The 12,905-nt window shown below is 43.9% G+C and overlaps 1 protein-coding gene across 14 annotated transcripts in view; it reads right to left on the bottom strand.

The window, feature by feature from the left end:
* Nucleotides 1-325: 325 nt before the first annotated feature.
* The window catches only part of TBL1XR1 (TBL1X receptor 1), a 190,512-nt gene continuing 177,932 nt past the window's right edge, over nt 326-12,905 (bottom strand). For 13 of the 14 annotated variants that reach the window (XM_044434537.1, XM_044434533.1, XM_044434539.1 and 10 more), the window contains 3 exons: nt 11,743-11,908; nt 10,186-10,287; nt 326-7,113 (listed from right to left, as the gene is read on the bottom strand). In XM_044434537.1, the coding sequence (XP_044290472.1) occupies nt 7,087-7,113; nt 10,186-10,287; nt 11,743-11,908 (295 nt within the window). In that variant the 3' untranslated portion in view covers nt 326-7,086. The remainder of the gene's footprint in view (nt 7,114-10,185; nt 10,288-11,742; nt 11,909-12,905) is intronic. The other variant, XM_044434543.1, reaches the window with a different exon arrangement.

Here is a 12,905-nt window from a genome sequence, read left to right as displayed (position 1 = left end):
GTGTTAGCATGTACCACGTATATGTGGTGTGTTTTGTCGACCTTGTTCTACCATCTCTTTGTATTTTATTTAGGGTACACTGTCCAGCCCACCTTCTGGACTAGGGAACTCTCACCCAGGGGTTATATAAATATTATTATATAATATTAAAGTCCACTGCTGATAATAGTTCTTTTTGCAGCAGACATTTTTGTGTATTATTAAATTGCTTCTTTCAGTATGGTGCATTATAGATTTATCTGACCACCTGGTGGATGTTACAAGCATTCTATAGAAATACAAAATGAAAATGCAAGTTAACTTTGAAAGATAAATACAGCCAGCATCGTATCAAAATATATTTTATTCTGGACCTCTTTCAGATCTGATTCAAATTACACTTGTCAGAGCAATACAATGCAAAGGGAAAACTGCAACAGAAAATGTGCCCAGAATGGGATTAAGAAAGGGCTTCTGGGGGTGGGGGATCAAAATCATCATAATGTGGAACCAAAGTACATCATAAAAGGTGTAATTGACATGGGTCCAGGACAGTATAGAACATCTATATCAGTTTTCTTTAGACAATAAATCATGAAAACTGAATAAAAAGTCTTTCTGAACAAGTAATAAAAATAAAAAATAAAACCTGTCACATGGGCTGGTTTACACTTGTACAACATTTGTAATTTAACTGGATATATAACTGAAGAAATGGTGTAGACATTTTTATCCAGTGCTATAGGAAGGCTCACAGAAGTGGACCCAAAAGATTTGCAACTCCAAATTGGAACCTTTTTACAACTACAATGTCAAAGTCAGGAGAGAAGAAGGGGAGAAAGAAAAGAGCGATTACTTTTGTATCATACGTGTTTGACTTGCTTACCACAGCCTGTTGAAAAATAAGTTCGCAAAGCACACAGCAGAAACAACAACAAAACAGAGTGATTTCCCCATGTATCCACAAATTTGAGAATTTAAAAAAAATAAAAATTAAAAAATGTTCTTTCTTATTAACCTCAACACTAAGAACTTGTAAGGAATTAAAGGATTCAGGCTTTATCACAATGTTTAGTTGAACATACCTGCATCATTGGTAGCGGCATTTGTGCCAGTTTATGGGGTTGACACATGAACAGCAGTTTATATATAGGATAAGCTGGGGGAAACATCACTTGTTAGAATAGGTAGGGTCCAGGGCCTTGATATGAAAGCTTTACTGCTGCCCAAATCCAGAGGCCTACTTAGAACGCAGCTTCCTAGACATTGTTCTGCTTGTGTACAAGGATCCTGAAATGCGGGAAGCCATCAAAAGCAGAACTCCTTAAAGGCAATGTGTTTCAGGATTATTGCGCAATTTCTGTAATCAACACAACATGGCTATCACTGTCAGTACAGATTCGGGTGGGTTGGTGGCTGGAGCTAGAAGCCATCATGGAATGCAAGGGAGGAGTATTGCAGGCAAGGGGGTGGCCTGAGGTTGCGGATGTAGTGCACACCCCCTTGGACACCTATGTGGATTCTCCCTATGGCTCAAATGTCCGTGTGCCACAATGCTGCCTCCTTCTGTCAAAGCATGACATGAACTCCCTTCATGCCAATTCTAAAAGCAATTCCCCAACCAAGATCTGGGAGGCCAATTTCCCTGCTTTCCTTGCTTAGCTAATGCAGGTTTTTCCTCGCTGCATATCCTGATCAACCCATCCTGCCGTTTCTAAGTATGTGGAAATCTCTCTCCTTTACAATTTGGCCCAATGTATTTTCCCCCTTTGAAAATAATTAAAAAGCAGGATTTCTCCCCATGGGGAGAAGCTTCTCTTTCCAAAGACAACAAAATTCCTGCTTATTTGCAGTGTATGATCCCCCCTGCCACCGTATCAGCAGCAGTTTGCCCAACACAAAACTCCCTAACATCACTAAACTTTCACATACTTGTTTCAAAACTCAATGGAAATATTAAGCTACCAATTACTCCTTAAGCTTCCTAGCACTGTAGAAAAGCAGTAAACTGGTACAAATACTGAGTCTTTTTCATTGCCTCCCTCATTAAAAAAGATCAACCCCTATTTGAGTTTTATTTGGATGCAAAATGCTAATACCATCTGCCCCACAATCACCTAAAATAAGCACAACCATTTGGAAGACAATGTCCAGAAAAAGGCTTAGGGTTCTTTGTGAATTTGCAATTTTCACTGACTGGTTAAATAGGTTGTACTCTGGTTGAAAGTTCTGAGATGGCTCCATCTCAATGCCCTCAGCTGAGACATCAGCTATTTGCAGGGAAGCAGAGATCAGTCTGTGTGGCTGAGCAGTTACATCAGCTCCTTGCTCTCAGGAGTGTAACCACAGGAAACCTGCGCCTGCATTTTGAAAACGCCACCCGTTTGCTGTCCACTTTGATGTCATTGTACTAGTTTTGCTGAAGCAGACCAGGCATTTACATGCCTCTCTTTCTCCACACAATTCATACCAAAGCCATGTTCTAAGCTTTCGATTTTAAGAAAAGCAAACACTCCCAGCCAAATTAATGGGTACTAGAAAATGCCTTAAAGTAAGGAAATTTGGAACCCCTGTTGAAGAATTGCAAAGCTTTTATGGTCATGGTGTCTTTGACATTCAGTTTTCTCCAGAAGCAGCTAATGATTCAGGTCAGAGCTCAGTGTGATCAAGTCTGTGGTTCAGTGAGCACTTGGGGGCAGAATTGGTGGGACAGACAGAGGGAGGGTGGATGCCCCTTCCGTCCCTATCCATTCTTCCCTGCAAATATTTGAGGCTCTTTCCCTCATGCTGGACTGTCTTTCAGGCTATGGATCATGACTGAGAGAGGTGCTGGAAAACACTTACAACGCTCAATGTTTGGAAGAAGGATTAGGTAGTAACGAAGGCCAAGGAGTCTTTCCACATTGGCTCTCCTGGATACAAAAAATGGCAACCGAGCCAGCCGTTTTTACGGATCCCACTAAATGGCGTGTGGGTGTGTTCCTGCCCTGTTCTACACATGTCCCTTTCTGAAGGCAGTTCAAACCTGGAGCAGCACTGTGGCACACTGATGAAGGGCAGCAGCACACGGTCTGGCAATTTGGGGCAGCTCACGCAGCCCATTCCTGCAAACACAAGGAACTACCACGTGGGCTTTTCCTCGCCCCAGTGCTCTGCAGCAGAAGCCACGCCCACCGATGGGTGGTGGTTGACGGTCATTTAATGGGGTGTGCATTGTAGGACGAGACAGGGAACAGAAGCTGTGGAGTTGACAGGCGAGGGAAAAGCCCACAGTGCAAACATACCTGATAAATGCCATTTTCTGAAGCGCAGCCAAAGGCTACGATCTTGCACCCTTTTTGCATATTCTCAACAGTGATTATTTCAGTAAGATTAAGTACATAGAACTAGGGCCATGTTTACAGTCCAGGTATTTGGCCCAAGTAAGTAACTCTCCCCTCTGCTGCTGTTGGAATACAGAATCTGGGCCACTTGCCTCAAGGAGAGAAAGACTGGCTGAACGTGGCCCCAAAAAATAAAATCTTGAGCTGTGTTCAGAGCAAAAGTAGGGGGAGGAAGGGAAATCAGCTATATCACACTTAAATGGCAATAATCAATTTTTAAAAATCAAACAAGAAAACAAACAAAGCAGAACAACAACAAAACACAGCTAAACAGTTGCAAAACCAGAAATGTGAATGTTGCTGTGGAATCATGCAGCCGTGTGAGAAATTCAAGAGTTCAACACCATCTTTTGTTTTTATACACTTTTTTTAAAGTCCACCAAACATCCTTTCAAGAGCTTGTATGAAAAAAACGAACAGACTGTCCATATCAAAATACAAAAGTACTATCAAGAATCACCTCTGACTTTTTTTAAGATTTAAGTTCAGTGCAATTGACATTTGCGTTGCTAAAGGAAAAGAAAATGCTGTTTAAATATACTCAAAATAAAAATCCCCCCACCCCCAAACACATTTGCCTCTATTCCTGGGAGCACAGTTTAAAATTATTGCACAGATTTTTATTTTTATTTTTTTTTTTACATTTTAAAAACTTCTTTTAAATTATTTTAATAATGACAGAGGTCGGCCACAGTCCTGGACCTCCAGCAATTGAAAGCAATATTTTTCAAGTGCCGGATACTCAACAGATTAAGTTTCTTACGTATTGTAATTCACAGGGAAATCCTCCTAAACATATCAAGCTTATTCCCAACCCCCTACAAACAGCTGGTACAGAGCCGTATTAGATGACTGACTGCCCAAATGGGTATAAATCCTTTTGGTTTCTTGCAGTGTTGTGTGTAACAGTACAATTGCTATGTGCCCTCAAGTCATCTTTGACTTTTGGCGACCCTATGAGTGAAAGCCCTCCAAAATGTCCTATCCATGGATAGCCTTGCTCAGCTCTTGCAAATTCAAGGCTGTGGCTTCCTTTATAGAGTCAACCCATATAATAATGGAGGTGCCTGTATCAAAGGGAGGCTAAAATGATTGCCAAGCCTTTTATGGCAGCACTTTGCTGACTTCAAAAGGCCAGGGAGGGGGGTGCACGCTTGGAGAGAGGGCAGAAATCAGCACCGACACCAAAAAGCTAATGAGTTGCTTTCTCTGGCTCAGCTCCACCGAGAATGAAATATAAAGGATGGAACTACCTGTGATGAAGAGAACGGGGCTGCTGCTGAAAACGGCAGCGCTAAATTCTGTTGCCCCTCTCCCCACCTCTCCTTTCCTCTGCCGCTTTGCTCTCTAAAGTTCCAGGTCTTACTCAGGGTCCTGCTGAGTGGAACTAGACTATGTTGTGTTTCCTGCCTGCCGATGAAATGGCGCAGGGAAATGCGCGGCGTGCTGCTGTTTCAGCTGCGCGAGGCATGATCAGGCAGTGAAAAGGGAATTCCGTAGGGGGCTGCCATTGCCAAAGGCATGCCATGTGCTGTTCTGCCCACGGAAAGGAAAGAACCACCCGTGCAGATTGGACGTCTAGTATTTGTATACCAAGTTGCTGTGACTGAAATGGTGATCTAGCGCTGAGGTCTTGCAAAGCTACCGAGTATAAATCATTCATTGAAGTAAAAAACTTGGTGAAATGTTAAAAACCCTGACAATCTTTCTTTTTAAGAAAAGGTTGGGACTGCATAAAACATGATATAATCATGGTATTGGCAGAGAATCGCCTTCATGCTATACTTTTATGAAGAGGGTATCACAACAGGCATTAACTTTTAATCAAACATGCGAGCAGGCAAACTGTCAGAAAAGCCTCTCGCTGTGACGCAAAGAAAAGTGATACTTGATATTAGGAACAAAGAGACACTCTATAGTAGTGATCATATTTTTCCCCTAAAAACAAATAGCAGCTTACGTTTATTTTAAATTTGGGAAAGGGGAGGGTAATGTCACATGCACATATAAAAGTTATGAGACAGGAGCAGTGGGGGTCAAATCAGTGCAAGACCATTTTCTTTTATGGAAGCTCAATCACTCAGTATTTAAATAAACTTGAAATAAGTCCTTTGTCTTCTCTTTTCCCTTTGTTGGAAAACTAAGGGGCATAATTTACTGGGAACTTCACCAGCACCATGTCTGCTGAGCACCACCACAAGGTGGAGTTCCTCCTTTCCATTTCAACATGCTTTGTACAGAAAAAGTTTCCAGTGGATCAGTACCTTAAGAAAGTAAGTGTCTTGCCTCATTCCAGACACAGCAGCAGAGAGATGCTAAAGATGTTTTTGTATGAAGACAAACAAAAAAAAAATCAAAAATACTTTAATTTGGAATTTGGTTACACTTGACATCTGAGTAAGTATGGGCAAAACTCTCACAGAAGTTGTAGCAAAAACACTCGCCCAGATGAATCTAAACACGAACCAATCCCTTTTCTCCACTATTTCATTCCTCTTCTTAGCAGTATGCAATTGGTCCATGACTACAGTTTCAAAGAAAAAGAGGATCTGTTTCTTGGTTTATTGGACTCCTGGGCTGAAGTTTGGAACATACACACAGGGAGGGGGGATTGGGACCATACCAACCCATCTCAAACAAGAGCAACCTCTTGTGTTGAAGAGTACAGATTAGGCAGACACCCCTGGGCTCTGTGTGTATGTGTGGGTCCCTATGAAACAAATACAACACACAAGCTTCTGGTTGGGCAAGTGACACAATTCTGATCCCCCACTGTGTGCTTGTGTCACAAACATCAGTCTTCTGCATGCTCTTAACTTTTTCTACCCTTTTAGACTGGGCAGAAATATTTTACGTTAGGAACGCCTGCATTTTGGAACAGTCACTATCAAAAGAAGCCACCTCTCCCACTACAACATGTGAACCCATAACTAATGGATCTTATTAACATAAAGGAATGTTGAACTTAATGTTTCAAAAAGTTCTGCTTTGTTTCCTCCTTTCCCAACTGATCAGATATCCACAACATTTCCAGATGTCTACATCTTTTAAAATAACACTTTCAAAAGAACTGCTGCAAAAGGATGGTTTTCCCCAATTCTGAGTGAGAACCACCAGCATGAAACTGATTCACACCCCGGAATTGCGCATCAATAAAATGAAACAGGAGGGAGCAATGGACAAACTACTGTTGCCGGGTTATGCAAACTCATTTTTCCTGCACACAAAAACTGCTCATCACTTACTGAGAAAGAAAGCCAAAAAGAAGAAGAAGAAAATCCAATCTTTCAATGTTTTAAGAAGCGTGAAAAGTGGGGGAAGAGGGAGAAGAAAAAAAGCAGCAGCCATATGGTGCTTTCCCTAATTTGGTACACTCAATGGGCTGCATGCACACAGTTAGGTTTCTCTCTTTCACTCTCGTTCGCTCTTGTCTTGTTTATTTTTTCCCATTTCCAAAATGCTTACATATTTTTTTGGGGGGGCACGGCAGATCCCAGCACTTGGTGAACAGGCTTCACAAGCTGTGACAAAACTCTGTCATCTTCAGGGTGTAATCGTTTGTTTTTGCTTTTTAATATACAGTATATGTATATAATTCTTTCGGGTTTGGCTGTAGTGGACTGGCCATGGTTCCATTGGGACTATAGCAGTACATGGGTCAAGGGGACAGTCATTTTGGCTATGTACACATTCATAGTCGGTCCATGGCTTCCAACTAGTAGCGCTATTTCCGTAGGTCTAGTACGCAAACCTGCAAGGAAGGGAAGAAAGGTGGCATGTTCAGAAAGGTATGCATACTACAAGCACAGGCGCGACTTTGTAAAAGAATACAGCGGAAGAAAGCCCCAGCAGAGGCTTTTAGCCATTACGGCTAGAGTGCCTGTGTCCAGACAGGACCAGATCTATCTGACTCAGAGGTGCTGGGGAAGTGCAGTCATTGTACCCCTCTGGGAAATCATTCCATTGACTCAGATGTTCTAACAGCAAGGACGGGTGCTGAGTGTCGACAACCACGCGGCCCAGAAAGGGCAACTGGGAAATGAGGAGGTAACAAAAAAGCACACCAACAATGAAATATGCTCAGTGGCCCCAGAATATGCTGTCTTCTGGGCAGGGTGAAGACAACTAGGAGAAAGGAAAATGGGATGAGGAATGCTGGAAGGGGACGTGACTGGCCCACATCCAGAACTTGGTCATTTCACCCTGGAACTTTGTCTTGCAGGTGCCATTTTTCATGTGGAACATGAAGCTAAATGTAGGGGGGAGAGAGAGCTTCCATGCTCTCCTTTACAGGGAATGCTCGCCAAGCGCTGAGAAATTCCTGTCGCTATTCTGCAGTTAGAAATGCTCCATCATGTGGTAACATGCAGATACAACCATGGAGTTTCTTTCGTTTAAAAATTTAAAGCCTCCCACAAATACTTTTCCCTCCTCCCTCCCTCAGCTCTATTTTTCCTTCAACAGCATGACAGGAACCTCTCACTTTGTGGGGAGACTTTGTGGTTACACAAACTCACCATCTACCTGAACGAGTACAGCAATTCACAGGTTTTCATATTTTGCAAGACAGAAGGTAGGGACAGATTGTCCACATGAGGCAGCCTGCACACAGAGTTAAGGTCTCCTGACAGGGGCACCACTGCCTTCCAGCTATTTCTGGCCGCTCCAATTACCCAGAGAACAGAAAAGCAGCCCCTGGAGTCAACCATGTCCTAAGACCGTAGAGCAATTTCGATTCTTATGCATACCACTCATTTCCTCTCCTAAAGCCATTGGTCCCTTCATGCAAGCTGATGGAACCACCACCTTGTTAGAATGTTCATGGTAGCCAAGAAGCAAACTTAGAGGAACCTTGTTCTTAGACTATGTGCACAGCTGCTGGAAAGTCAGTTCTGCCCTCTTCTGTGACAGATGTGGAGAGCCTGTGTGGGGTGAGGATGGATGACGCCCCCAGCCTCAGCCGGCTGAATGAATGAAGCCAGTGGGAGCAGTCAAAGCCACTGACTAATTGCTTACTGGACTTCCTCCACATAACCTTTCAGTCAGGGACCTGGTTCTAACTGCCCTGTTGGGCATGATGGGAATGGGGTTCCTTGGCGAGGACCCCTCGGCGAGGGTTCCTGCAGCTGCCTCACTCCTTTCCTCATTGGGGAGCGCGAGGGCAGGCAAAGCACTCAGGAGGCCTCACACCCTCCTACTGGGACTTGGAGTGGCACACTAAGGAAATGCCATTGGTTATCTCTATGCGCCAAGTGCAGACTCTGCCTTGAAGGGATGGGTGTGGCAGAAGGGCCCCAGCTGAAGCCTCACAGGCCAGAGGGGCCACATGGGCCCAGGGGCAACAGGTTCCCCATCCCTGTTCCACAGCACACATATCCTACTGGTTAAACCCGATTATGCTGAAAGTGTAAGGTTAAAAAAAACCCAAAACAAAACCCTCCATTGGTAGCGCAGAGTGGACTGGTGATCACATTATACTGAAACAAGAGTCCTTAAAGATACTTTTACACTTAAGGGGCCACAGGGCTTCTGGTGCAAGGACCAGCATCTGAATGTGAATGGACTTTGCCCAGCGTGTTTTACAGTTTATTCTCATGCTCCATTTTGCTCCCCCTCGCTTCTCTGTTCTGCAATGGTTCTGAGAAGCTAGCACAATAGATAAAAGGGTATAAGTTTGCTCAAATGCAGTTACGTTTCATTCCACAGCTTATTTTAAAAAACCAACCAACCAACCGACCTGCTAACTCAAGACAGAAGCCATCTTTGGCTTGCTTCTCCATTGTTCTCAGGGCTGACTCATATGAGTAGAAAGAAGATTTTCTGTGCAGGGTATTTTCAAGCATTTTCTCAAAATAAAAATATATCACTACCTGGGCTGCACAGCTTTTAAGGTGGAGAAAGGTGTATATACATGAATGCTCCCTCATATAAACACCTCCTGTACATAGCAAGTGAGTGCAACAGGGGAAGAATGTCAATTTCCGTATGCCAGGAGGAGTTTTGGTGTGGGAGATCAGTGGTGTAGTGAGTGGAAGACTGGTCCCCAGACCTTCTTCGGAGATGGAGCAAAGCTGGAATCCTGCAAGTGAATGAACTACTAAGGAGTCTTTCCTATTTTACCTTGTTTGTGACAGAAGGGCATGCGGGAAGAGAATGAAGAAAATAATCAGGCAGAAGCTGAGCATTTCCTTCTCTTTCCTTGATGTGGCTAATTCACATTAAGAGTTCAAATGGGAGCTCTAGAAAAGTGCAAAGCGTGTTACATGTTGAACCCAGGAAGTCAGAAGTATGCATCACTGAATTCATGGCATTTACTCTGAGGTAAAGAGGCACAGAATGGCAGTGGTGCCTTGTTAGAATCATTTTCAGCTTTGATTAGTGGCTTGCTTTATTTGGATGCCTGTACATGATGACGGGAGTTGTCCACCAGACTGTTCCCTCCCTATGAATAATAGAAAAGCAAGATACAAATACCCATCCCCTGGGGGTGTAAGAATCTAAGAAAAGTCATGTGGGAAAAGACCTGGAGTTCATGTAGACCAGCACAGTGTTCACACCGTCGCCAACCAGCTGCCTCCAGGAATCCCACAAGGAAACAATGCCCCTTCCCAAACTCCCCACCATTCGCTCTGCTCTCACTTCATATTGCTGTTCTGATAATCCGTTCATGCATTTGTTGACTCGTGTGTTATTGCAGAAGCTTGTCAGGGAGGAAAAATTCTTCTTGCGCATATTAACCACCCTGCAATTCCAAGCGTACCTGAAACACTCAGGTGCCCTGGGAGCGGGACATGGCAATGTGCTGCCATTCTGGGTTACTTACTGAACCATCTGAAGCACTCGCTCCAACTTTGTCTCCTGCTGCGTTCCAGCAAACCTCAAAAATGCCTCCTGTTCCCCGGTAACTATGCACTAGAGCACCCGTCTAGGAAAGCAAAACACAGAATGCGATCAGTGCCAAGCTTTTATTACTATGAATATGGCAGTCTGCACATACAAGACCAAAATCATTTTGCCTTGGCCAAGAACTGGTTCTCAAATATCCTGCATAATACAGGAAGGAGTACATACAGCAGAGATCTGAGTGGCATGTACAGAACTCCCAATCCCAGGAGGGTGATGGAAAAGAAACGGACACATTCTTAAGGGCTGCTGCCTGATTTTCAGAAGCATGGAAGGGGCAGGGGATCCTGGGAATATGAGCCATCCCAAGACACTGAGATGAGAGAATCAGAGGATCTTATCCCAAGGCTGGACTCCCCAGGTGGGCAGTCTGTATCTGGGAATAACCAAGATGTATAGCTTGGCAGGAGGGGACTGGGAACAGGTCCTTTCTCAGACTAAGGTGAGGTGGGCATGGCTCTTGACCCCGAGACGCATCACCAGCAGAGGAAGGTGGCCCAGCTAGTGGATCAGCGCACAGAGAGGAGACATGCTCATTTCCAGGAGGCCCTTCCTGCAGGGATGGGGCCCAGGCATGCTCATAAAGAGAGTTCCTGGAGGTGAATACTAGATTGGGTTCAAGAATCCGCTCTGTGCATGCTCAGAGATCCATTCTGGGTGTTTTGTGCCTTTGGTGATTAAGGAACAGTTTGCAAGGAAAACCGACCGTGGCTCTTGAATGCATGAAGAAGGAACCCCAGCTCATAAAGATTGTGCCCAAGACTGAATTGCAGGAGATCCAAAAAACATGATGTAAACAAAGAGGTGTAATGAAACAGAATGCACTTGTGGTGTTTCCATGCTGCTTAGATACAAGACAATCCCTCAGCAGTTACACTAAAAATATAATCAAATGCAATTAACAGTCTTGCAGCACTTTAAAGACCAGCAAATCTAGCATAAGCTTTCAGGGGCTATGAAGCAGACTACTGTCCATTACGACTTCTGCCAGGAAAAAAAGTAATTTTGATGTGCCACAAAACAAAGAAACTCTGTTCTTTTGGCTACAATAGACCAACAGGGCCCATGGAATACAAACAAAATTCAGGAAGTACCCAAATGCTGGTCAGGAGGTGCCCTTTTGATACCCAATGATGTGACATCCCTTTCTAACAGGACTCATGCACACAGGTGGCCAGGCAGGAATATTTGTGTTCAAGTATTTTACCCTCAAGTTGCAAAGGCAAAAAGAACGAAAAGCTGTGGAATGAATTGTGTCGCATGGCAAGCAAGGATGGGTAACGGAACTGTTAGGATTGCTGGTGAGAGACAGGGCTGAAGATCAGAGTCATCGAGCCATGACATTAGCAATTAGCACCTTGAAAGTCATTCTCAATATTGCTCAGCCTGTCCCCTTAAAGTTGCCTGGATGACACAGAAAGGAAGCAGATATATTCCAGGAAGAAAGAAAACAGCACAGGCACCTAAGTAGACCTACCTGTGTATTCCAGATGTGTACACATTTGTCGAAAGAGCCACTGGCCAGGTACCTGCCATCGGGACTGAAAGCTACACTGTACACAGGTTCTTGATGCTTCGTCAAGGTGTGGATACAGATTCCTCTGTCTACATCCCATAACCTGACTGTAGAATCAAAGGATGCACTGCCAAGGGACAAAAGAGTGGAGATAAAGGTTGCTGTTATTTTAGTAATATTTAAGCTTAAAATGCTGCATTTAACAGTAAGCGAGAGAGAGAATGAGATTTTAAAAAGAAATGTGCTTGTGGCAGGGTAGAGTCAACAGAGGAGGAAGAACAAAAGTACCAAAAGCAGGCATGCAAAAACATTGCTTTAAAAGCTCTGACCTTTTCCATTGGCCTGTATAGACTCTGTGCTACTTTAAAACAAATAGCACTGCACTGCATCTGAATTGCATGTCCCCAGTGCCAGGTTTAATCCAAATTATCTCCAGCAGAAACAAGAGATAACCAAAGAACATCAAGGAAAGACCACCACCAAGTAACTTGGAAAGAAGACAGTAGTGATCAATACAGACCTATGGATAGACAGGGGTGTCCCTATGGAAAGGAGCCATAACTCAGTTCTAGGTTTAAACCCCAGGAAAAGCAGACCCAGCAAGCCAGGTTGGGAAAGATTCCTGTCTTGGAGAAGTGCTTGAGAATATCACAGGTTCGACAGGCCAACCATATGTAAGGACACTTCGTATCTTCCAAGCTGAATCTGGACATGGTTATAGAAAGGTGACCTCCCCCAGTGTTGCCTCAGAGATTTCAGGAGGCACAGATGTGACTCTTCCCGGTATAAAGGCTAGAGAATTTACTGTTGCCAATTGGAAGGTGTCTCCTAATCTTAGGATGCTGAAATCTACATTCCACACTTGGCTGAAGACACAGAACAGAGAGCAGATTCAAACAGCAGCTACCCATGTTCCCAGGTGAGTGTTGCAGTCTGTGGTTGCATAGAGATTGGACTTTATTACGGTTTCAAGGCAGTTTCCTTATACCACAGCAGCATTAATAGGGCTGTGTTACAAGTGTGACTCTCTGCAAGCACTAACCAGGCCTAAAGCATCCCCTTTCTCTCCTCCGGTGGAAGGACTCCTGCCAAATGTGCTAGGCAAGCTATCATCGTCATCATTT

The sequence above is a fragment of the Varanus komodoensis genome, unplaced genomic scaffold (assembly GCF_004798865.1).
Source record: "Varanus komodoensis strain SLA01 unplaced genomic scaffold, ASM479886v1 scaffold28, whole genome shotgun sequence".
NCBI classification, from domain to species: domain Eukaryota; kingdom Metazoa; phylum Chordata; class Lepidosauria; order Squamata; family Varanidae; genus Varanus; species Varanus komodoensis.
Note: the sequence above shows the minus strand (reverse complement) of the source record. Positions and strands in the feature narration are given on the sequence as shown.